Genomic DNA, 25,731 nt, shown 5'->3' with positions numbered 1-25,731 from the left:
CGCTTCATTTTCCTATGCCGGGTAGTCTAATCTATATGCCTCTGTTGTCAGAGGCATGTAGTCTAGACATACCCTAATATATTCTTGCCACCAGCTACTTTGATTTTTCTTGAAGGTCTTATGGAGCATATTGGAATCACTGCAAAAAGTTCAGAAAGTGATTAATGGATTCTAAGGTCAGAAGCGACCATTATGTTAATCCAGTTTGACGTTCTGTTTATCACAGGCCATGCAACTTCCCCAAAATAATACTGGAGCAGATCCATTAGGGTGCGTCTACAGTGCACCCCTAGTTTGAAATAAGCTATGCAATTTGAGCTACTGAGTAGCTTATTTCAAGTGAATTTTGAAATAGCTTATTTCATATTTTGGCGCTGTCTACACAGTGCCGAATTTCAAAATAAACTCCTATTCCAAAATGTCGCTTAATCCTCATGGAAGGAGGTTTACAGGGACATCGGAATAGTGCACCTGTTATTTTGAAAGATTTTTAGAAATAGCGGGCTTGTTCAAAAGACAAGGAATAGCTATTTCGGGATACCAGAAGTATCCCAAAATAGCACCACTGTGGAAACATAGCCTTAGAGAAATAGCCAAGCCTGATTTAAAAATTGTCAATGATGAAGAATTGACTATGACCCTCATTTTCTAATGTATTGCTGTACTAACATAGGAGCTATGTGCTTGATGTAACCCTTTTACTGCTGGTATAATTCCTTCTGAATAAACTTGCCATGCAGGTTTGAGTTAATTCTCTGATTTGAACTTTTCACTGACAGCAAACAGTAACCTGCTTTGTGGGGACACTTTATGGATGCTGGAGAGACTAGTGTGTGTAAGGGAGTGTGTGTGGGGGGGAGGGGCAGGAAATGGGACTAGAGAGAGGGGCAGAAACAGCACCCAACTATCCAACACTGGTTATGTTACATTGACAAATTTTTTTTTCTAATTGAGTCTTCAGCAAAAACATAAGTAGAAAAACATATTCTGTAGCAAAAGTCAGGGCAACTCGCATAACAACAGTGGTTTTCATTACTGATGTGCAGACCACTTCCCTCAAGCTATCTGTAGATGGAAAAAAATTCCTTTCTTGGTCACATCCCAAAAAAGCTTGGGTCGAATGGGATGTCAGCATTTTTCTGGCCAGGAGTGCACACGTGGTGTTAAACTGTCAGGTGTGACACAAGTTCTTCACTTACTGGCAGAAGAGTTCTGGCGTAGAGCAAGGATGGGCAATAATTTTCTCAGGGGGGCCAGTTCATGAATTTTGGTACGTGGTCACCCATAAGAACAGGTAGGGCCTTGGGCAGAAGGGACTGGGGCTTACAGAGAGAAAGAGAGTGTATGTGTGAGAGAGAGACACTCTGTGAGACAAACTTTGTGACACAGATTGAGTGTGCAGCACAGAGACCATGTGAACTGACTGCTGCTGGGTAAGTTTCTGAGAGAAGCCATGCGCTGTCTCGCACTATCCTGAGAGAGCGAGAAAGAGAGTCAGAGCAGGAGCGCTAATATCTTAGGGTATGTCTACACTACAGCATTAATTCGAACTAACTTAATTCGAATTAGTTAATTCGAACTAAGCTATTTCGAACTAGTGCATCTAGACCTAAAAACTAGTTCGAATTAGCATTTTGCTAATTCGAACTAGCATGTCCACATTGAGTGGATCCTGAACCGAGGTTAAGGATGGCCGGAAGCAGTGCCGGCAGGGCATCAGATTAGGACTTAGAGTGTGGAGCTGCTGTCTCAGGCTAGCCGAGGGCTGTGCTTAAAGGGTCCCGACCCCCACCCCGGACAGACAGTTCTCAGGGGTTCCCCGCTTGCAAGCAGTCCTGGCTTGGAGTGTCCTGAGTGCCCACACTTGGTACATCACAGCACTCGGACATCAGCCCGGCTGCACTTGCCGCAGGCTGCCATCTGGGCAGGGTCAATCGGGGGGCTGCAGGAGAGCTTCCACCCCAAGGAGCCCACAGAGCCACCTCAGTCCTTCCCATTCGGGGCTGGTACCCCATTCCTCCATCACCTCCCTCAACTCCTCCTCCCTAGCCCCCCTTCCTGATGCACAAAATAAAGGACACGTGTGTTCAAAAACAGAAACTCTCTTTATTGAACAAAACTGGGGGAGACTGGGAAAAGGAGGTGGGAGGGGGAAGAGTGAGGGTGGGAGAGGGGAGGGCAACTAAAATGATCAGGGGTTTGGAACAGGTCCCATATGAAGAGAGGTTAAAGAGATTGTGACTTTTCAGCTTAGAAAAGAGGAGATGGAGGGGGGATATGATAGAGGTCTATAAAAGCATGAGTGGTGTGAAGAGGGTGCATAAAGAAAAGTTCTTCATTAGTTCCCAGAATAGAAGGACTAGAGGATACCAAATGAAATGAATGGGTAGCAGGCTTCAACTAATAAAAGAAAGTTCTTCTTCACAAAGCAAATAGTCAACCTGCAGAACTCCTTGCTGCAGGAGGCTGTGAAGGCTACAACTAGAACAGAGTTTAAAGAGAAGTTAGATAAAGTCATGGAGTTTGGGTCCATGGAGTGCTATTAGCCAGGGGGTAGAAATGGTGTCCCTGGCCTCTGTTTGTGGAAGGCTGGAGATGGATGGCACGAGACAAATGGCTTGGTCATTGTTTCGGTCCATCCCCTCCAGGGTCCCTAGTGTTGGCCGCTGTTGGCAGTCAGGCTACTGGGCTAGATGGACCTTTGGTCTGACCCAGTACGGACATTCTAAGCTCAGGGCTCAGGGTCGGGGGTCTCATTGGACCACCCTGATTTTCAAACCTGCTCCTGGGTGGCCAGGCTGGCAGCTCTCCTGCCCTAGACGGCCACTTTCCTGTGCCTAGTGCGGAGGTCATGGATGAGGTCCACGATCTCTGCACTAGACCAGGTGGGCGCCCGCCTCTTGCGGACCCGGGCAGGCTCCCGGGAGCCGCCAACCTAGTCCCGGGAAGAGGCGGAGGGCTGGGTGGGAGTGGGTGGCTGCCTCGAGCTGTGCCAGGTGCAGGGTCTGCTGGCTGGGTGCTGGCAGGCTTGCACCTGGCACGGGCACCGTAGCCAGTCCGTGCCCCTTTAAGGGCTCCGGGGCCGGGAGGGGGGCAATAGAGTTTACCTGGTGGCGCCCAGAGTGGCCACCAGGGCAAGCTGGGGAGGGCTAGCCTCCCACTAGTTTGAATTAAGTGGCTATACAGCCCTTAATTCGAACTGCTTAATTCGAACTAGGCGTTAGTCCTCGTAGAATGAGGTTTACCTAGTTCGAATTAAGCGCTCCACTAGTTCGAATTAAGTTCGAACTAGCGGTTTGTATGTGTAGTGCCTATCAAAGTTAATTCGAACTAATGTCTGTAGTGTAGACATACCCTTAGGAACAGGACACTGCCTCTGAAGACAGGCACTCCTCTGAGTTACTTATCGTCCTTGGACTGAAGCAGCTCGGCTGTGTGTCTCCCCCTCTCCTACCCTTGCTCTGCAGAGATGGGGACACCTCGACTTCAGCGCTCCCCTCCTCCCTCCTCTCTGCACAGCTAGCAAGAGAATTCCTGGGAGCAGCGTGGCTGCAGGAGGGAGCAAAGTGGGGGAAGGGGCAGCGGAACATGCTCTGCTAATCAGCTGGCAGGCCAGAGAGAAATGGTTGGCTGGCCAAATCTGGCCCTTGGGATGGATTTTGCCCACCTCCAACATAGAGATAGCAGTTCAAAGTCCCCTCCCCCACTACCCTGCTGCAATATACCTCAACTCTACCCAAGCATTTTTGCTTCTGATTCAATTATAACAAACAATGAATAGAAAATCTAACTCCTGCTATTCACATGAGGCCTCCTCCAAAGCCCATTGAAGTTAATAGGAGGATTTCCATTTTCTCCAATGGGAGCGATTTAACCCCTTGTGGAGTGTCTGTCTTGATAGAATAAAGTTCATAAAGCTGCTGCTGTAGTAATTATTTGGCTGTTTCATAATGTGTGAGTAACATGGGGCGAAAATGTATCTGCAGTGTGTCCTGAATAAGGTTCTAAGTACAGCCTTTTTGTCCCAATGGTGTGTGTCATTTCAAAGGACAACAGCTGTGCTCTGCTGAGCCCGGAAACTGCAGACTAAGGTAGACGCTAAGGGCTTATAAAATATATTGCTGAATTTAGATGATAAAGTAAGATCAAAGTTTTCTCCCCTCAGGCAGAGCCGACAGATGTTATTTTCACTGCTGCAGACAGCAAACAACTGAGGATGGGGGCTATGATATAAGCATGTTCTACTGAAGTCTGCACGGCATGGCCAAAACAACCCAAGGATGCGCATTCCAGGCGTTTTCTGGTCAGAATTTAACAGCTTCCCCAGATGTCTGGAGCTGGGAGGCGCAACGGAAGGACATGGGGTGACTCTCACTCATTGGTGGAGAGTCTGCACTTAGAAGTGAAGCAGGAGGCATTGTTGAGACCATGTTGCCTTTTGCTCTAAATGCAAACGTGCACTTCTCCGACCTTGTCTTCTCAGAGGAACAGGGACATTAAAATACGTTTTTAAAAATCATCCCGCTCAAAATGCCCCTGAAAAAAAACCTAAAACATAAAAACCCTACACTGCACACACATATATCCCCCTAAGGAGAGGAGGAAAGAACGAAGCACATGTGACAGATGTTAGTCGAAATTGTTCTGGAAGGAGCTCAGTTGCTATGATGCCGGTCTTGATTTAAGAACTTTGAATAGAACAGAATTGAACAGTGGGGAAGAAAGGGAAAAAACCCGAGTTCACGTGAAAATCCCAATATAGCAGTGTTTTGCAAATGGCGAACCACAACCAATGGGAGCCACGAGGCTCCGTGGCTAAGGAGCCGGTAAGTAAACAAACTGGAGTGGCCCGGTAGCAGCTTTCTCGGAGTGGCCATGTGGACCACTTTGAGAAACACTGAAATATAGAAATGGAGCCCTCAGCAAACGTACTTGGTTTTGAGAATCAAGAGGGGCAAACAAAAAGACTTCCCAAAATCTTGCAGTGATTCTTGCTCTCACAGAGAGAGGCTGCTGATAAGTAATCTTATGGCAACAGGGATCAAGTAGGGACTAGGAATTGTTTTTCTTTAATACATACTAGTTTTTCTTTTTGGCAAATTTCCTCTGCTTGTACCTCTAAAGTATTTTTCTTCTCTTTCTCTCTCTCTCTCACTTTGCATGTACACTTCAGGCTACATCTAGTCTGCAGAGTTTTGGCACCAAAACGGCCATTTTTGCGCAAAAACTCGCAAAGCATCCACACCTCAGGCACGTTTTTTCACAAGTAAATCAACAGAATGGGGGTGGGCGGGTTGTGGAAGAGTTATTCCTCTTTCTACAAGGAATAACTCCTTTTTGTGCAAAAGCTCTTGAGCAAAAAGGCTTGTGTGGACAGGGAACTGCCTCTTTTTGCACAAAAAACCCCTATTGAAAAAAACACAGGTGCCCTGGTGGCCATTCTGTGAATAGCTATCAGCACTTTCTTTCGAGAGAGCATCCATGCAGTCTGGACACTTTCTTGTGCAAAAGCACATCGCTTTTTCGATGCATTTTTGCAGTGTGGATGCTCTCTTGCACAAGAAGTTTTTGCGGAAGATCTCTTCCACAAAAAGCTTCTTGTGCAAGAAGCCAGTAGTGTAGATATAGCTCAGAGTCTGCTTTATAATTACCTTTGTTTCCTGAACATAATTGGCATATAGATTTTCTGTTACACATATGAACACATACTGCAGGTTGAACCTCTCTTGTCCATCACTCTCGGTTCCAGTAACATCCATGGTTCAGCATGATTTTAGTTAGATGGATGTCCATTTATCATGAGTGTGGTCAAGTTTCCTGTGGTTCCATAAAATTTGCTTACAGGCATTAGTGCTGGCTTTCAGAGTTCTGTGCTGTTATTTAGTTCTAATTTACCCCTAAATATTCTCTAAGAGTCGAGTAAACAGTGGAAGGGCTGGTAATGCTGCTAGACAATGTTGACCTCCCATGGTCTGGCAAATTCTCTGGTTTTGCACCAGTCAGGTCCCATGAGTGCCGGATTAGAGAGGTTCAACATGTACTGTAAAATAAACGTGCAATGCTTTAAATAAAACATGAGCATGGGGGCAGAATAGGATATTTAAATAGTTATTCATAAATGTAGTGTTCATATCTTTCTAAAATATTCAGTCTTTAAATCCAAAATGTTCCACGCTTAGTGTCCACCTGATTATGCTTTTGTTTATTGATTTATTGTTTTTATTGCAGTTTGAGTAAAATCTTTTTTATCTTTGGTGATGGTGAAAAAACCCCTCAAATATTTCCATAGTAAATAAATTGTGATCACTCTTTCTTTGATGGTGATAACTATAAAAATCCACTGCTATTTGAAACTTCAGTCCTGGCTTTTCAATGAGATGTCTGTGAGGAGTATGTGATTTTCTAAGATTGCAAAAGAGCAAGTTTCTACACAATGTTCTGATTGAAAAAAAATGAGACTGAACTTGCACAGCAGAAATTGTTTTTTTTTTTTTTTGTTAGGTAAGCCAAATTCTGCCCTCAAATATGCACCCAACTCCCACTGCAATTGAAATTTAGAGGCCAGATATTGATATGTAAATATAAATGTGGTGGCATTGGTTGTGCAACTTAACAACTTAATCCAATTCACACATTGAAGTGGATGGGAAGATTCCCAATTATGTCAACAGAGTGGGTTGGGGCTTATGTGTGCAACTAGCTACACAAAGAAATGTTTCATTTCCACTAGCAGAATTTGGAAAGTCCATTAACTCTGAAGCAAGATGCACACACAGCCCATTGGTGAAGCCTGTAGAATTTGTTAAATCTGCAAATGAACAGCTGGGGGAGGAAGATGATGACCATTTCCTATTGTTATCTTCTTCTGCCCGGTTTTCTTTTGAAAAGCAAACTGGGACATTATCTGTCACACATCATTGCAATGCGATGTCGATATTACACTGTTAACATCACAAAAACTTGGAAAAGGCACAACATAACACTACCACGGATGCGTTAGCAGAGCTACATTGCATGAGGTGCTTCTATTCTCCTGTCCTGGCTAAACATGTAGCCTAACAAGTGAGGTTAGAATGTGAAACCTGTACCCAAAGGATACACAGGTTGGGCAATACAGGCAAAGTTAAATTTGTTGTTATAATTACAACTGACCAGTACAGAACCAGAGAATTTGCCAAAAGATGGGAGGTCAGTATTGTCTAGCAGCATTACCCACACTTGATTGCTGGGCTCTGAGAAGACATTTAAGGGTAATTTAGAGCTAAATAACAGCATAGCACACTGAGCGCCAGGACTGGTGGCTGTAAACAAATTTTAGGGGACCGCAGAAAATTTGGCCATACCCATGATAAACGGACATCCAGCTAAATAAATCATACTGGACCATGGATGTTGCCAGAACAAAGAGTGCCGGACTTGAGAGTTTCAACCTGTAATGATTGCTCTGTTAAGATCGCAGCATTATCTGTTTTGTTACTGGTTGTTTTTCCCTCATTCATGTTTAAATCCAATTCATACTACAGTTGCTTGTGCTTCTCTGTGATTTCAATTTGGATGTTTGAAAGAGCTTTTCTTATCCTTTTTACTTTGTTCACAAGAAGTTGGGAATGGGCGACAGGGGATGGATCACTGGATGATTAAACGTTCCTTTTCCAGTCTCTGGTACTGGCCCCTCCCAGAAGACAGGATATGGCACTAGATTGTCTTTTGGTCTGACCCAATATGGCCATTCTTATGTTCACACATTTTGTGCTCTTTTAATAAGTTCCTTGTAGGGGCCAAATTCTCTTCCTATGGAAGTCAAGGGGAATTACTGTAATATGGTCAGTTCTTAGTGATTTACTGATGGTTGCTTTAAGCACTAAATTGAACATCCCACTCCATTAATGTGGTCATGATAATAACATATAAGAACAGACTCTTATTTTATATTTCCAGCCCTGGCCCATTGTAGTCCTTTTTGTTTGTTAACCAACAACTCTGTGGGTATGTCTACACTACTCCACTAGTCCGAACTAGCGGGGGTAATGTAGTCATCCGCAGTTGCAAATGAAGCCCGGGATTTGAATTTCCTGGGCTTCATTTGCATGAAGCCGGCCGGCGCCATTTTTAAATGCCGGCTAGTTCGAACCCCGTGCCACGCACGTGGAACGAGGAGTACAGCTAGTTCGGATTAGGAAGCCTAATCCGAACTAGCTACTCCGTGCCGTGTGTGCCGCGGCACGGGGTTCGACCTAGCCGGCATTTAAAAATGGCGCCGGCCGGCTTCATGCAAATGAAGCCCAGGAAATTCAAATCCCGGGCTTCATTTGCAACTGCGGATGATTACATTACCCCCCGCTAGTTCGAACTAGCGGGGTAGTGTAGACATACCCCGTATGACTCAGCAGAACATATTTAATTTCATGACAAGCTGAAACCTCCTTCTGAGAAAAAAAATTAGAGAACTGAAACTATCTGCAATGTGAAATTTTAGATGAGGTCTACTTACTTTGTCCTAATACAGTGCTCAAGTGGTGGAATAAGGTCATTTTCTTTATCTTCAATGTAAGGCTGAACTGTATCTGTGGAGACATTATAGATATTTATCATCACCATCATCATGCCCGGGAGTTAATTTTATGGATCAGAGCCTCGTTGTGCTAGGCACTGTGCAAGCACACAACAAGAAGATTGTCCCTGCCCCAAAGACTTTACAATTTAAGGGTGTTTCTACACTTGCACTTGATCTACAAGACTTTTGTCATTCACAGGTGCTTAAAACACAACAATCCATGAAGGACAAAGTTTTGTTGCAGCAAGTGAAAGCACTCTCCTGCCTATAAAGTGAAACCTCCTTGTAGGGGCTGGAAGTACTTTGTTGGCAAAAGTGCTGACAAACAGAGCGCACACAAGATGACATTAAGCAACCAGGTTCTGTCGATGCTTTTTGCTAAAAGTTGCATAGTGTAGATGTACCCTAAGTGATAAATCCTCTTCCCAAATCCTGCAAACACCAAATATTAGCATGGAATGGCAGATCAAATATCACAAAGAGCAGATTTCATTCAGGAAGAGTTTGACATTGTAATATGAGCAAAGGTATAGTTTAAAAAGAAGTGTGATAGCCTGAAAACCTCCTAAGTGGTTTTTATTATATTATTTCAAAATGTTATGCTGCCATTCCAAGAACCACTTGTGTTTTACCAGTCATTATCCCACAAAGCCTGAAATGGCACACACAAAACCTCTGTTCTTAAATATGGGACAAAACCTTTTAGGAATTACAGCAATCAATATAAATTCAACACCTAATAGCCTCAACCAGCACCTTTTACAGGTTAGTCAATCAAACTATCTATTTTAACCTGTGGTGGCTGCACTGGCGTTGTGGGTAGTGAATGTACTTTTGGAGAAATTGCCACCTTCAAATAATTCTGGCTACAGTTATGTTTCCCCAGCAATTAGCAAATGAGCGTAGGATTCTGAGATCCCATTTTAAAGAGTACTGAGTTTAAAGGATATTCAAATGGGGGAAAGATACACAGATGTTCATCAGCTGTAACCATTACAAAAATCAGCAACATTTCTCCAGGAGTCAAAGAAATCATTTCCTCCAAACAAATTTATCCATTTGCCTCCCATGTTTTACTAGGACTTTCTGTGGAAGTGGTAAAATGGAAAAAGGCCCTTTTTGCCCTGTGAAAGCAGAGTCAAGTTCTGCCACCATAGATCTGCTCTATTTTTTGGAAAGAGCTACTGGGATACCTCTCTATCTTGTGCCACATGGGTCTTTATGAGTGAGCACCGTAGATAAAATCTGCTCCTATGCAAAGGACTAGCATGAGACTATTCATAAATTGAGTCCTCCACAAATTCTGTGTGATCTAGTCCCTTCCGCAGGAACAAATTTCACTCTGAATGAAGAAAATTTTGCTCTTGCTTCTTAATTATCTGTTTTTTCAAAAACCTTTATCAGTCTTTAGTTACAAACTACAGCCCTGGTAAAGGGTTCAAGGAACATAACTTTTGTGCATCTGGTCAAAGAAAGCACAGCACATGAGGGTGCAGAAAACTCAGTTCTAATTTTTAGGAGCTGTTAGAGAAATCCAGTGTTTCTTTAGACTGAACAAAGTTTGGCAGGATGCTTATCTCCATTCATAGACAGCAGACTCAAAGGGCTGTTGGAGAGATTTTTCTAGTCGGAATGGTGAAACGATTTGGAGCTAATGCTGTACTGCAAAATTCCAAAGATAAGAAAAGATTTAGTACTGCAAACCATTTGGGGTTGTGATGCCTTAAATTTAAAACATATTTCTGAATCCAAGCCTAATTCCGAAAGAGAAATAAACTGAAGTGATAAGACTTGGGTGAATGGTAAAGGGAATCAATGACAAATAATAATTAGTACTTTCTCATACACAGAAAGTCCTCTCAAAGTCCTTTATAAATGTGAGCAAGTATTATTATTCCTTTTCGACTGATACAGAAACTAAGGACAACTTAGGTGAAGAGATTTACTCAAGTTGATACAAATGTGAGTGGCATTGGTGTAAATCAGAAGTGGGGAATCTAAGGCCTGGGGGACAAGTTGTGGCCCCTGGCATGCCTAGGTCTGGCCCCAGAGGCTCAAGGGCTCCCCCACAGTGTAGGGGAGCCCATGTTTGCGCTCCGCCCCTCACTGCCCCATTGTGGGGCTGAAACACACAAAATACTAGCCTGCCTCCTACCGCCTAGGCCCTGGTGGATAAGGGGTATGTGGGGAGTGTCTTTCTCCTTCTCAGTTGGGGGCCACATCACTGAGGGTTTTGTTGTTGTTTTGGAGGGTTTTTGCTTGTCACTTGTGTGCAATCCCCGATTGATTGTTCTGTGGGACAGCAGCTCCTGGCCCAGAAAAGGTTCCCCACCCCTGGTAGAACCTAGATTTGCTATGCTCTGCTACTATGCAGACAAAGGGCCTTCGGGCCACAAATAATAAGTAGGCGTTTTCCTTGACCACAGACAACTAATAAGATTGGATTGAACTAAAAAGGTAAGTTGTTGCTCTTCAACAACACAAAACCAATTCAAACATTGTTTTTCAAACTTAGAAAAACACTGGAAAAATCATGGAAAAGGTCAAGAGCTTAATAAGTAATTGCAGTAGCTATTTTAAGGTCAGCAGGGGCTAATCACAATAAATGCTCCCTCCTAGTCATTCTTGGTATGAAATATGTTAGTAAGTTTTCTCACTTCTAGATTGGACCACATAATAAATCATTTGCAGTTCTGCATCCCTGGAGGTTATTTATGGAGATAATGAGCAATTATTATAATCATCCCAATACAATGGGCTCTCCATGAAATTGAGTAAGAAGAAACAAACAATGGTGCTGCTACAATTTCACATACCAAAGACCAAATCTTGAAAGGTACTCCTCAGCACCCTTAGCTCCCCACTGCAACTCTCAAGTGTTGCGCACATTAGGGGCATGACTAAACTACATCCTTCTTTCGAAAGAGGGATGTAGTTTAGACATAGCCTAGCTTTGTTTAATGAGTGGCCAGATTGTCCATTTATAACTAGCCATGACTAAAGGCTGTGTAAAAGTGTGCTGTCTCACAAGTAGCCCAAGGAAAGAATTGGACTTGATTAGCAGCATATTATTATATTTCCTGAACCAACCCAGTGCTCCCCAAAGAAGCATTAAGCTTGGAGCGAAGGCTATAACCATTTCCCACCATCTCTGCCCTTTTCCTGCTGATCCTACATGGGGAAGGGGAAATATGAGCCTGTAGCATCTACTTTGTCCCCTGCACCTGCAAAAATGTGGGGCCTATACAAATTCATATCTGGTTTATGGCCATGTTACTCTGGATAGACCGGATCACAATCTAGACCTTGGAAATCAGCTTTGTGTAAGTATGTAACAGGTCTTGGAAAATAGTGCATGCTCACTTTTAAACATTTAAGGACCTTTAACTTAACCTCAACATTTTCACAAACAATCCACTATTTATTGTAACTAATTATGGAAACGTAGGAAATGGGCACCAAACCAAACTTTAATAGGCCAATATCATCAGCAGCTGATTTGATTGGGTTTATATGATCAGAATTTTTCTTTGGGTTGGGGTTTTGTTACTATCACTGGGAAGGAAATGTAAAGGCTCTCCTGTACATACCAACTGTTAACCGTATTTCCTCTTCCTGGTTGGCCAGGCCATCATAGTAATAGAGATCAAATCTCCGTTCTGTTTTCCAGTCACCTAGTAAGTCCTTTCGCAAACAAAAAAGCACACTGAAATGGCTTTCACTACACACAACCCAAATTGGGTACCTTGGGGTCTTCAAGTAGCAGCCAACCTGGACGAAGAAAGAGAGCATAAAAAATTAAAAAAACAACTTGTAGTGTACAATACTAGTAATAGTACTTTTCACTTATGTACAACCTTCAACAAACATTAATTAAGGCTCATAACACTCTACTAAAGCAGTATCGATTATCTCCCCTATTTTTACATTTAAGTAAACTAATGCACGGTTAGGGTGAGAATCTTGCCCAAGGATATGTTTTCATTGCAACAAAGGTGTGTTCTTAGCTTGGGTTAATTAACAGGGGTTAAATTAGCACTGAAGACACTACAATTTCATTTTTTAACTCAGGATAGCAGCTTGGGGATCCTGGGGGTTAAGCTCAAGCAACTAACCTAAGTTAAAAGCCAAGGTAGTATATATTCACTGTTATTTTAACTCAAGTTAGCTAACTACAGTTAAGAACATCCCATTTTCAAAGAGCTGCAAAGTCAATGGCATAACTTCCATTAGCTTCAACGGGCCCAGGATTTCATCCCTGGAATTCAGAAGCAAGGAGAATCCAGTTACGTGCAGTAGCTACTAATCTGCACTGAAATGTGCAGAGTAATATGATTATTATTATTTAGCTATTCCATATTGGAAGACAAAATCCTTACTCCAAAGAGTTTAATTTAATACAATCCCTTCATTGACACACATTTTTCATTGGCATCTCAAATTCAGGGTATTGGGTTTTCTTTCCTTTTCAATGAATAGAGTAAAACAATACAAATCTCTTTACTTTGAGTCTTTTCCATTATTACTAAAACAGTGAATCTCAGATGGGGAAAATCCTTGCATTATTATTGGCTGCCACTAATTAATCTCTGTCCTTATTTTAACTTTCAGGGTCTGTCTACATTGCAGAGGTTTTTTTGGAAAAATGGCCATTTTCCCAAAAAACTTCACTTATGTCCACACTGAAATCATGTTCTTTTAAAAAAAATTGAAATAACAGAGGGGTTTTTCTGACACTGGTAAACTTCTTTCCATGAGGAAGAAGCCTTTTTCTGAAAGAGCTCTTCCAGAAAAAGGTGTGTGTGGATGAGGAAAAGGGAGTTCTTTCAAAAGAAGAGGAAAGAGGAAAAAGCACTGGTGCCCTGGTGGCCACTCTGTCCATAGTAATCACAACTTAAATGCAAGATAGAGTCCATTTAAGAGATAGCATCCAGAATGCTTCTTTGATGCGCTTTTGCTGTGTGGACGCTCTCTTTTGGAAGAAGTTTTATCAGAAGATCTCTTCCGGAAAAGCTTCTTCCTAAAGAAGCCTTCAGGCTAGACATAGCCTCAGTTGTAAGGGTCTTGTCATGTTCTGAAGTCAGATTTGTAACTGCTATTGCTGTCCTATGGAAGTTCCACCCACAGAATAAAGGCACAATATAGACATAAGCATTCTTTATGGAAAAAAGTATGAAGTGCACTTAGGACCCTACTTTCAGACCCATTACTAATTTGAATGACCATTACTTTTAAATCTCCAGTGGCTTGAAATATAAGCCTTCCATTTAGCCATACTTCTTTATGCCACTTATACTCTCTACAAAACTGTTGTCATTGGTATAAAGGGTCGGACCATGATTCTACAAAGAAATGAAAGATCAATTTTCATCCCTACAACACAGAACTGTGTGTTCTAAGGCTCAGTAAGTTTAAAAAGACAATGTGATATATATATATAAATAATGTGACTATCCACGGTTACATTAGGCTGATTAAAAATATAGTAAAAAGGTTCAAAATCTTCATCCACTAACTAAAAAATAAATCTTCTCTTTGGGCTAGTTATTCCATAATAATTGTTCATTATGTGGCTTGCAACTTTCTCTAAAGCTTCAAGTATTGGCCACTGTCAGAGGAAAGATTTTGGACTTGGTGGACTGCTGTTCTAGATCTGATCTTTGGTCTGGTGTTCCTAGGACTCATAAGGATGTCAGGAGAGGGTTCTAGCAGGTACATTTGCTAGTGTGGATATTAAAATATATATTGTATATATAATACTGCTTCTCATTCTCTGGCAGATTGCCTATAGATACCAAAGTGAGATAATCAGAGGATAAAAGAGAGCATATATTATATAGCCTGTTGTGTTATAAAAATCTAAAAGTTCTCAGCCTTGTGAGAAATGGATGTTTATGTATTTTACGTCTGAAATATTATCTATCTATCTATCTATCTATCTATCTATCTATCTATCTATCTATCTATCTATCTATCTATCAGAGCATGTCTGTCTGTCTATCTGTCTTCGTGTCTGTCTGTGAATCCGTTTGTCCTAGAACTCCTCCTAAACAGTAAAAGCTAGGACCATCAACTTTGGTAGGCAACTTCCTCTTAGAACTTAATGCAAGGGCAGGGCTTGGTTCTGCCAAGGCGACCGGAAGCCCCAGGAAAAGGATAGTTTTCCATAACATGCAAATGGGGGGCACAGAAAAGAGGAATGTGATATGAGAATGGCCACTAGGGGCAGTGAGATCCCAGGAGAGAACTAACCTGCAGAGTGTCCAGCCGCATCACCAAGCCAGTGGCCAGCAGGGATGGGCCTTTGCCCTCTGGCTTGTCAGCACACCGATAAGTAACACTCCTACCCCAAATCCTTCCCTCCCCCCAACCCTTGGTTACAGTGCCGGAGGCTGGTGAAAGGCCCCTGGCTGCCAAGGGGTGGTGCTGAGGGAGAAAAGGGGCCTCTGATGTCCTGGGAACGGTAGGGGAAGAGGAAAGGCCTGTGCTGTATGGAATTCCCTGCTCACTCCTCACTCTCCGCAACCCTCACTCTCGCACCCTCCCACTCCTAGCCTCCTGCATTCTTGCCACCCCACATCTCTAAGGCCCTGCCCTGACTCCTGCGCCCCTCCCCCTCACAGTGCCAGCCCCAGCCCTGAAGGACCCGGGAAACACTGGGTAAGTCTGTTGTACAAATATAAATTAATCATTTCCTGAAGCAAAGCGCCTTGTGATGTTAGGTAACAATTCTCTAGATTAGTAAGTAACTGTTTTCTGATTCATTACTGTGTGAATGTCTATAAAACACATCCTTTTAGTCAATAGTTGGGAGGGGGCAGGGCTTGTAAATTCCTGGCTCAGACGTACAGAAAACATTTTTCAAAAGTTAAAAAGTTTAAAAAAAAAGTCAGAACATCATAGCAGGAGTAACAATAAGAGAAGCGTGCAGATGCAACAAAAGATTTCAAACTAGAGGAAAATTGATGAAAAGATTTCACTTGACAAAGACGCTTATTTTAGTATTTATGTAAATCAAAGACAAAAGTGAACAGTCAGTGACTTCCTTGTCGCAATGCCCTCTTCCCATAAATGTCTGTTAAAATTATGGCCAAAAGGCTTCAAACAATATGTGCTGATGTGAGATGAAGGAAATATAAAAAAGGTTTCCATCCAAGGTTCCACTCTAGTTCTTATTCACTCAAACAGTACCAATGAAGTCAACGGAGCGGCTCATGGGAGTAAGGTGTGGAGTAGTAAGGCTTGGCTCAGAGATGCATATTGCACAAAGAACTAAAAAAAGCACAGAATGCGTTAATATAATAAGGGTTCTACCAGTGTTTACAACACTGCATGTCAAATTCTCAGCTGCTGTAAACAATGGGGCTACGTCTACACTGGCACCCTTTTCCGGAAATACTTAAAACGGAACAGTTTTCCATTATAAGTATTTCCGGAAAAAGCGCATCTACATTGGCAGGATGCTTTTCCGGAAAAGCACTTTTTCCGGAAAAGCGTCCGTGCCAATGTAGACGTGCTTTTCCACAAAAAAGCCCCAATTGTCATTTTCGCGATTGGGGCTTTTTTGCGGAAAAGAAATCTGTGCTGTCTATACTGGCCCTTTTCCAGAACACTTTTCCGGAAAAGGACTTTTGCCCGAATGGGAGCAGCATAGTTTTTCCGGAAAAGTACTGATGATTTTACAGTAGATCGTCAGTGCTTTTCCGGAAATTCAAGGGGCCAGTGTAGACAGCTGGCAAGTTATTCCGGAAAAGCGGCTGATTTTCCGGAATAAGTGGCCAGTGTAGACACAGCCTGGGGTTATGACAATTACGCTAGAGAAAGCACTGGCCCTCACTACATCATAAAACAGTGCTGTGAGTAGGAATGATAATCAAGCACTTTAATGAAGCAAAATAACAACAGCTCTCCCCAAGATTTGAGACCAGAGAGCCAGAGTACGGTGAGAAGAGGAATACTACATGAATGGTGGAATTTGCATGTGCAGTCCCTGCTGGCTACCTTGCTTCCATTGAAGTCAAAGGTCAAACTTCAAACTTAAGCCAACACTTGGGGCTTTTGAAACTCCGCCCTTCCCCAGATACTATTACTAATGTCTGACATAACTACCATGGAAGTCAGACACCCTAAATCTGCTGCCAGAGTAGATGACTGTTCTACCCATGCCCCTCACTGGGCAAAGAAGCCAATTGTTTGCCTCAGCCTCACCCTCTAGCAAGAACTTGCATATTTTCCTGATGTCTCACATTCAGGAGACTCATTCATCTTTGCTGAAATCACATGAGATGCATGAAGAATTCAGTTTATAAATAAAAATCCGAAGATTCCATTCTCTCCTACTGAGAACAACTAAGCAAGTCTTATTTACTTAGAGTTTGCACAGAGCTTTGGCTTTTGACTTATTGTTATTTAACAATTATTATTTTTGTTATGGGCCAGCCATATGTGTTGTGCTTTATAGGTTTACAGGAGACAAGTCTAAGAAGAGTGCTTATATTCGTATCCCAAACAAATTTTAAGTACTACAAGTTGCACTTCCCAAAACTGGCACTCTCTAATTTGGCAACATCCGTTATCCAGTAGCACCATGTATGTTCCTGGATCTGGGAGCCCGGGGAGCCTAGCGGCAGGAGGGCTGGCAGCAGAGGGCTGGTGTCGGAGCCTGCAACAGCTCAGGGCAGTGTGGGGCTGGGGACAGAGCTCCCTTCAGTCTGTGGCAGCCGGAACCCATGGCCCACCAGCCCAGGGCTGGGAATTGCCAGTAATGGGGTTGGCAGCCCGCTTGGACGGGAGTCAGAGGCTGGGGTCTGGCAGTAGTGAACTTGGCAGTCCACCATGAGCCAGTGGAAGGGGGCTCGGAGTCAGGTGGGGCCGGCTAGGACAGTAGTGGAGCCAGGAGCACTGAGGGGTGAAAGGCTGGAGAGCTGGTGGCAGGAGACTTTCCCTGATTTGGCAAATTCTCTCATTCAGGACCATCAGGTCCCAAGGGTGCTGGAGCGGGGGGTGGGGTGGAGGACAAACTGTATAATGCATCAGTTTTAAATATTTCAATACTTTTGAGAGAATGCGTATTAATCTACTGTAGGCACAAAAGGGTGTGTGTCAGTGTGTGGGGGGGAGCGTGGATAGAGGGAGTTAGGTATCTTCTTCAGGCCCTCCCAGAGGTCCAGAGAGGCCTTGGCCACTCCAGCTTTTGATGCCCCAGCCATAATAAAAAATAAAAAATCAACACATGAAAACAAAATAAGGCACCAAAAAAAGAGAGAGACATCGTTTGATTTTTTTTTAACTTAACGAATGGCTTTCTAGCCTGTTTCTGTGTAAGGAAAGCTGAGAAGGTAGGTCACATTTTGGTCTGCTAAGGAGGGCCATAAATACAAGTTGCAAAACTTATTAAATGCCAAAAAATTAACAAGTGTCTAAATTTGAGGCCCCTTTGAGCTTGAGGCCCAGGCCAAACAGCCCTCCTGCCCCCACTCTGCTCTGTTTGGCCCTGCTTATGCTGTATATTTACAGTCCTACAGAGACTTCCCCACCATGTTGCTCCTCCCGTACAAATCCCTTAAGTAGTCTCATAAATTTCACTGAGGCAAATTTTCATCTTTGGAAAATGTCGACCTTTCAAAAGGGAGCACCTGCAAAGAAGGACTCATTTCCAACTCTGTGGGTGGTCTTTTTACACATCGGACTTAATTTCATACTCACACAATGGCAAAGTTAACTCTCCTCCTCTAACACCTTCTGTGGCAGAATCATTTCCAGTGTGTGTGCCAGTGTGAAAGTTCCTGAACTTGCACATATTTCACAATACATATTTTACCTTCTTATGGGACACGACAACTGTATTCTTGAAGTTTTTTTTCAAAAGCAATACATATAAAAAGGAGCTGTTTTTCTCTATTCTTGGTTATTTAGACAGCCACACAGCTTGACCAGAAATAAATTAATTTTGTCATCATTCCTTGCAATGTTTATGATTCAGATGGGTAGAGGATGCAATAGTCAAAAAAGCAGGGATGTGTTTTCAGTTCCATTTTATTTAGCACAGATTTTTTTTGCTTGCTGTGTTTTACACTATTTAAATTTAAATTGTATTTATTTATTATAACAATCCTGCCATTTCCTGCCCATTGTCCCACAGAATAGAGCCGGGCAAAAACAAAATAATTCACTGGTAATTTGGGGAGGGAGGGGGTGAGAATTTCATTTTGGACAAACAAAACAAAAGTTTTCAAAATTTCCAGTGAACTGAAAAGTCTGGGTAGGAAAAAAAGTTTTATTTTGACATCAAAATATTTTTTTTTTCTGTTTTTTTTTTTTCGATCAGTCAAAACTACTCACTGAACTCAAGATGAATTTACAAATAGTTTTGGGTCAACCAAAACTGCATTTTTCAGCAAATATTAAAATCCCATCCAGCACTCCTGCTGATGTCAATAGGTTCCTATGTGGGTGCAAAGGCCTGGATACATAGGTCGCTTTCTGGGATCAAGGGAGTCGTTTGCTCATTCATTAATACTCCCTTTTAAAAACTCCCCAATCCTATTGAATTCAATGGGTTGATTTGCACAGAATTATGGACACACATGGCTGGAAAGCACCTTGAGAGGTCCACAAGTCCAGTCCCTTGTGCAAAAGCAGGACCAAGTAACCCCGGATCATCCCTATGTCCAACCTGTTCTTAAAAACCTGCAGTGATGGATATTCCTCAAAGCCCTTTGGAAGTCTATTGTAGATTTAGCTGCCCTTGTAGCTGGAAAGCTTTTCCTATTATCCAACCTAAGTCTCTAGCTGAAGATTAAGCCCATTACGGGTACATCTAGACTACATTCTTTTTTCGAAAGGAGATATGCAAATTCAGCACTAATTTGCATATCTTCTTCCAATTGCTTTTTCAAAAGCGTTTTTTTAAAGTGAAAGCAATTTAGAAAGGGTGATTTGAAAGAATCCCCATTTTTTAAAAGAACACTTCTTCCTTAAAAAATGAGGTGTACAGGGTTCTTTCGAAAAAGGGAAGGTTCTTTTGAACCCTCCCATCTAAATTGCTTTCACTTTCGAAAAAAACCACTTTAAAAAAAGCAATCGCAAGAAGATATGTATTAGCATCAAATTTGCATATCTCCTTTCAAAAAAAGAACATAGTCTACTCTAGATGTACCCATACTTCTTGTCCTCCCTAAATAAAATGAATGTAAGGGTGTGATGGGGCTTAACCAGGTCACTAAAATGTATCTTTATGCATTATAATGTGCCTCAGTGTACCTCACCAGCCAACCTCACTAACGTGCAGAAAGGAACAGTCTAGTGATGTTGGTAAAGATGCGTTAAGCAGGCTGTGTTTCTTATTCATGTTAAAGAAGGCATAGTCTAAACGGTTCTATTTGTTACTATCGTTACTATTTTACCATTAGGATGGTTTTCTATTTTAATTTAAGAGTGTAAGAATGTTTTTTGTACTAAATTTGTTTTTGCAGAAGCAACTATAAGGAATGTGTGTTAGAAAATCAGTGTAAAGGCCTTCACTGGACCAAATGTTCTAGGGAGGAGCCAAGAACAGACAAACGGACTCGAGGATTTTGCTGTATACCCCTAGCGAAATGCGAATAAAGGGCAAATGAACAGCTTTCAAAAATATGGCAAGCACCTATCAATTAAAACAAAATAGCTGTAATATAAAAAAAAACTTACAAAAGCTCTCATCAAACATCAATTAATTAGACCATAATAATCTAAAATTTGCTAATCTCGATGAAGGAAAACTGCTATAAATTGGGGTGTTTTGCCAAAGTTTTTGGGTCCCATCCTGCTAAGACTGAAGCATCAGCTGGGACCAATAGCATCCCACTCCTCCTTGTCCATGATCAATTTGGCTGGCCACCAGAAAGATCTGGATCATGGACTGGGTAAATATAACATTGATTGGTGGGACAGAGAATATGTATGTGTGTGTTTGTCTATTTAAGCATATGTTAGCTGCTTTACTATTGCATTCATAATAAATGTAGTGTATTGCCTTTTCTCCTAAAAAGATCCTGTGTGCTCCTTATAAGCATAACACCGTTATCTGCAAGGCAAGGGAAAGAATTCCAATTAATCATGCTCTGCGCCTCAGGGGTGATTGCTTATTGCCTCCTGGTCTGAGGAGCAGATCTAGGCCGTATAAGTAAACTGAGAGAGCTCAGATGGGGACAGACTGCAGAGACAGGTCTCTGGCAAATAGAAGTCCTGGAGGAGGGTTTAGTCAACAGGAAACAATGGAGAAAGACCTCTGCAGGAACAGGTCAGGCTCTGACAGTGGGAGCCCAGTGATAGGGCCAGCAAGGAAGCTATCATGAAGCCTGAGACGGACAGATTGCAGATTTGTTTGGACTTTTGTTTGGACTTCTTTGTGCTATTCCAGATGGAGCTTATGTGACTTGCTGGGAGGGCCGAGCCACAGAATACCTAGGGGGAAAATGGGAGAAGAGGCAGGCGCTGAGAAAGGCAATTGTAGATGCAAGGGAAAGCCCAATAGGAGAGCACAGAGACAAATACTCCCATGCAATGCTGTGATCAGAGACAAGGGGCCATCCACAAGGTGCAGATGTGCTACTACAAATGGATATAAATGCTCGCTGCTTAAATATTTACAGGACACTCCACACTTTTCCAGCAATAGTGGGTTTTTTTCTATTGCAATGACCTTTACTGGCAGGAATTAATATTAAATGATGTTTCCACAACATAAGTCTGAGAACTCAATACCATAAAAGAAGATATACCTTGGGATATCTAGAATATCACAGCCTCAGCACACCTGGTCCTCCTGCAATAAAATATTAGCTCCTCCCCCTGGGTTATATCTAGTCTGTGTAATTGCAATAATTTTTTTTTTCCAGTTTAGGAATGTTATGGAGGTAGAGCAGTTGTGGCCTTTAAAATGGAGCAGATTTCAAGCAGATTAAGGGAAACTAAATTCAATTACAGTATTTGGTATTATTGATAAATAGCAGAACACGCCATCCCATCCAGAAATAAAAAAGTTTTCAACAAAACTTTCAGTTAAAATAGAAATAGACAGTTATGAGTATAACAGAAGCAGTATATAATTTATTAATATTATTATAGGTTGAAAATCTCTAGACTAGAAGTCTTGGAACCTGATCAGAGAATTTGCTTAACCACGGGAAGTCAATATTGTCTAGCAATATTTCCAACACTTCCAGGCTATGTCTAGACTGGCATGATTTTCCGGAAATACTTTTAACGGAAAAGTTTTCCGTTAAAAGCATTTTGGGAACAGAGTGTCTAGATTGGCATGGATGCTTTTCCTCAAAAGAACTTTTTGCAGAAAAGCATCCGTGGCCAATCTAGACATGCTTTTCCGCAAAAAAGCCCCGATCGCCATTTTTGCGATCGGGGCTTTTTTGCGGAAAACAAATCTCAACTGTCTACACTGGCCCTTTTGCGCAAAAGTTTTGTGCAAAAGGGACTTTTGCGCGAACAGGAGCAGCATAGTATTTCTGCAAGAAGCACTTATTTCTTACAGTAGGAAGTCAGTGATTTTGTAGAAATTCAAGTGGCCAGTGTAGATAGCTGGCAAGTTTTTCCAGAAAAGTGGCTGATTTTCCGGAAAAACTGGCCAGTCTAGACACAGCCCCATTGTTTACTGGGTTCTTAGAGAGATTTAGGGGTAAATTAGGGCTAAATGAGAGCACAGAACACTGAAGCTACATTTATACAGCGCATTGTTATGCAAGAAGATATGCAAATGAGGCACGGGGTGAATATCGCCATGCCTCATTTGCATACCTAGTGAGCCACTATTTTTGTGGAAGGTGGTTTTGCACAAGAAGGAGCTGTCTACACTGCTCCTTCTTGCGCAAAAAACCCCTCTTGCGTAGGAGCTGTTCTGCAGCTTATTTTCAAGAAGAATAGCTCCTGTACAAGAGGGCTTTTTTGCGCAAGAAGGAGTAGTGTAGACAGCTCCTTCTTGCGCAAAACGCCCTGCTGCAAAATGGCGGCTCATTCGGTATGCAAATGAGGCACGGCAATATTTACCCCCGTGCCACATTTGCATATCTTCTTGCGCAACAATAAGCAGTATAGACATAGCCTGAAAGCCAGGACTGGTGACTGTAAACGCATTTTATGGGACTGTGGGAAACTTGGCCACTCCTGTGATAAGTGGACATCTAGCTAACTAAAATCATTCCAGCCTATGGATGCTGCCAGACCAGAGAGTGCCAGATTAGAGAGGTTCAACCTGTATTTGTATAGCAGTAGCTCTTAAGAGTCCTAGTTATGGTCCAGGACCTCCCTGTGCTGAGCAGTGCTCAGCACAGGAACATATAGCATTGAATACTTTTGATATAGAAAAAAAAACATTTTATGTGATGAAATAGGAAACGTAATAGAGAGGAATGGACATAATAATAGGCCCAATGCAAACCTCACTGAAATCCCTGACAAAACTGACAGGGCTTTGAACAAAGCCCTATGTGCAGCCACAGCATGCAATTATTACAAATGTCTATCAGTAGTGCCTTATGCAGATCAGACTAAAGAGATCTATAGCAAATGAAGTGTTGGCCGCAGGGCATGAGCCATGTGCTAGTCATGCTCTAACAGGCATGCAGACATCACGGCACTCAGTGAAATGTATTGTCCAAGACAGATAGGTAATAATAATGGATTACAGCGGGGTGGGGGCCTTTCTTTTGGGGTCAGGAGCTGCTGAGCCCCTGGCTAGTAGATTTTGTGTGCTCCAGCCTTACGATGAGAGAGCAGAGGGGAGAGGGGGGGAAGGCTGGAGTGCCAGTGAACGTTCCCTAATGCTGGGGGCACAGCCCCGAGCCTTGGGGACCAGATCCAGGCAAGCTGGGGGCCACAGGTTCCCCATCCCAGATTACAGGCTTCACCAGTTATAATTTGCCAGTGGAAGGTCCAAAGGATGGTGATTGTAAGCTCTGGTTCTTTTCATTATATGGGGTCACAGTATTTAATTCAATGAGTCCCCATCCTAACTAAGACCTTTAGGTGCTACTGCAACATAAATAATATATGTCAAAATACCAGCGGTGGCTTTGAGAAGTAGAGTTGTTAGACCATTCCATGCATAAAAATGATCATTTCACTTTCAAGAGGTCAAGATTTACTTGCAGTGGTCTCAGAGACAGTTCAATGCTAGAGAAGTTTTGGGCTGTATTTGACCAATCTCTTTCTGCTATATATGCTTGCAAAATCTGTTAAAACTCATTAAAATCTTGGATTTATTTCAACCAATGCTGCAATCTTGCAGTTTTGTCTTTACCAAGTTGGAAATAAATATCATCCCAGCAGTAACAACAAACCCTGTGAAAACAAATTCACAGATGAGATGGAAGAAAAAAAATTTCTATTAGAAATCACATTTCAGTTCCAAGCTGGAAAGGGATTTGAATAAACAACGAGTCAAAAACAATTTTTTAAAATGATGAATATCCTAAGATATCTGTGTGGAACACACATTTTTCTCCATAATGGACCTCACCAGTAATTTATAGAGCTATTAGAGTGCCTTTGCAAAACCCATCTATGAAGTACAGTCTCTACTACATGCACATTAACAATTAAAAAAGCTGAACTGATTGCTAAAAAAGCTTGCCCACCAGATCCCATTTTGTGCATACATATTTTCATCATTTGTTTCTTAGCTAAGATGTTTTTATTCCCCAACATGAGTTGTTTCTAATCCAATACATGTAAGCACAAGGGGTGTGTCTAGACTGGCAAGTTTTTCTGCAAAAGCAGCTGCTTTTGCAGAAAAACTTGCCAGCTGTCTACACTGGCCGCTTGAATTTCCGCAAGAACACTGACTTCCTACTATCTGAAATCAGTGCTTCTTGCGGAAATACTATGTTGCTCCCATTCGGGCAAAAGTCCTTTTGCGCAAAAGGGCCAGCGTAGACAGCTCAGATTTGTTTTGCGCAAAAAAGCCCCAATCGCGAAAATGGTGATCAGAGCTTTTTTGCGGAAAAGCGCATCTAGATTGGCATGGATGCTTTTCCGCAAAAAGTGCTTTTGCAGAAAAGCATCCGTGACAATCTAGATGCTCTTTTCCACAAATGCTTTTAACGGAAAACTTTTTTGTTAAAAGCATTTGCGGAAAATCATGCCAGTCTAGACGCAGTCAAGAGGTGACTGTGAAGCAGACAAATTTCCTAGCTGCAAAAGATTATGGGAAGAGTGTTGCACAGGGCAGATAAACAGGTGAAGTGCCAGAAGACAGAGGATGTGCAGTGAATTTGTGAGTTAATGTAAAGTAGGTCTTGCTGCTGTACACAGTGTACTGGCTGCATCAAAAGGACTGCAGCTAATAGTTCCCATATGTGGCATTTTAATGAATAAGTTGTGTAAACATAACTGTCATTGTCAAGAAATGTAGGTAGGAAAATGTAATAACATGCCCATTTCCACCACAGTGTGATCCATAGACAGAATAAAGATTATATCTTGATTCCCATACCTCCTGTTAGGGCACATGACATTTAACTCATTAGGAAAGAGTGTGAAAATGAGGTGCTAAATTGATCAAGTACTTAACAGGAAAGACAATGAAATTTAAAGACAGGATAATGCCTGGACTACAGCAGGGAGGATAACATTAAGTTTTTAAAGTTGTAACTGTATTCAACTATAGAGTAGCCATCCCAGAAAAGAGGCTCAAACTCCAATGTTTTAAACTTTTCAAAATGGATTTTATAAAAAACTAGAAAATGGGCACAATCTTATGCTGATGCTTGGGTGGTTGACTAGGTGTGACCTCAAAGTACCTTTCCATCCCTAAGTTCTATGATGCTGTGATTCATTATAGATCACATACATGAGCCTCTAACTCTCAAAAAATAATTACTGTTCTATTCCATTTCTGGTTCCAGTTACCTTGCTCTTTGCCACACTGTAATGTCATGCAGAACCTATTTACTGAAATGCAGGGAAGAAGAAAACAGTCAATTCTAAACACTTTCATCCCAATTCTGTTCTCACTTACACCAAAATAAATATAGTGTAACCTCACCGACTTTCCTGGAGCTATTTTAGATTCACATCGGTGTAACTGAGAGTAGAATTTGGACCTTAATTTTGAAACCACGACAATGAGTTCCAGGCCTGGGGACATAAGTCCTCTGGAATCTAATTTTTGTTACATTCCTTTT

The 25,731-nt window shown here is 42.1% G+C and overlaps 1 protein-coding gene across 3 annotated transcripts in view; it reads right to left on the bottom strand.

Moving 5' to 3' along the window:
• MINDY4 (MINDY lysine 48 deubiquitinase 4) overlaps positions 1-25,731 on the bottom strand; it is a 118,470-nt gene that overhangs the window by 6,212 nt on the left and 86,527 nt on the right. For all 3 annotated transcript variants that reach the window (XM_025183364.3, XM_006120582.5, XM_006120581.5), the window contains 2 exons: positions 12,145-12,325; positions 8,492-8,564 (listed from right to left, as the gene is read on the bottom strand). In XM_025183364.3, the coding sequence (XP_025039149.3) occupies positions 8,492-8,564; positions 12,145-12,325 (254 nt within the window). The remainder of the gene's footprint in view (positions 1-8,491; positions 8,565-12,144; positions 12,326-25,731) is intronic.

The sequence above is a fragment of the Pelodiscus sinensis genome, chromosome 2 (genome assembly GCF_052426305.1).
Source record: "Pelodiscus sinensis isolate ZL-2025 chromosome 2, ASM5242630v1, whole genome shotgun sequence".
In the NCBI taxonomy this organism is placed as follows: domain Eukaryota; kingdom Metazoa; phylum Chordata; order Testudines; family Trionychidae; genus Pelodiscus; species Pelodiscus sinensis.
This window is presented reverse-complemented; position numbering and strand designations above follow the sequence as displayed.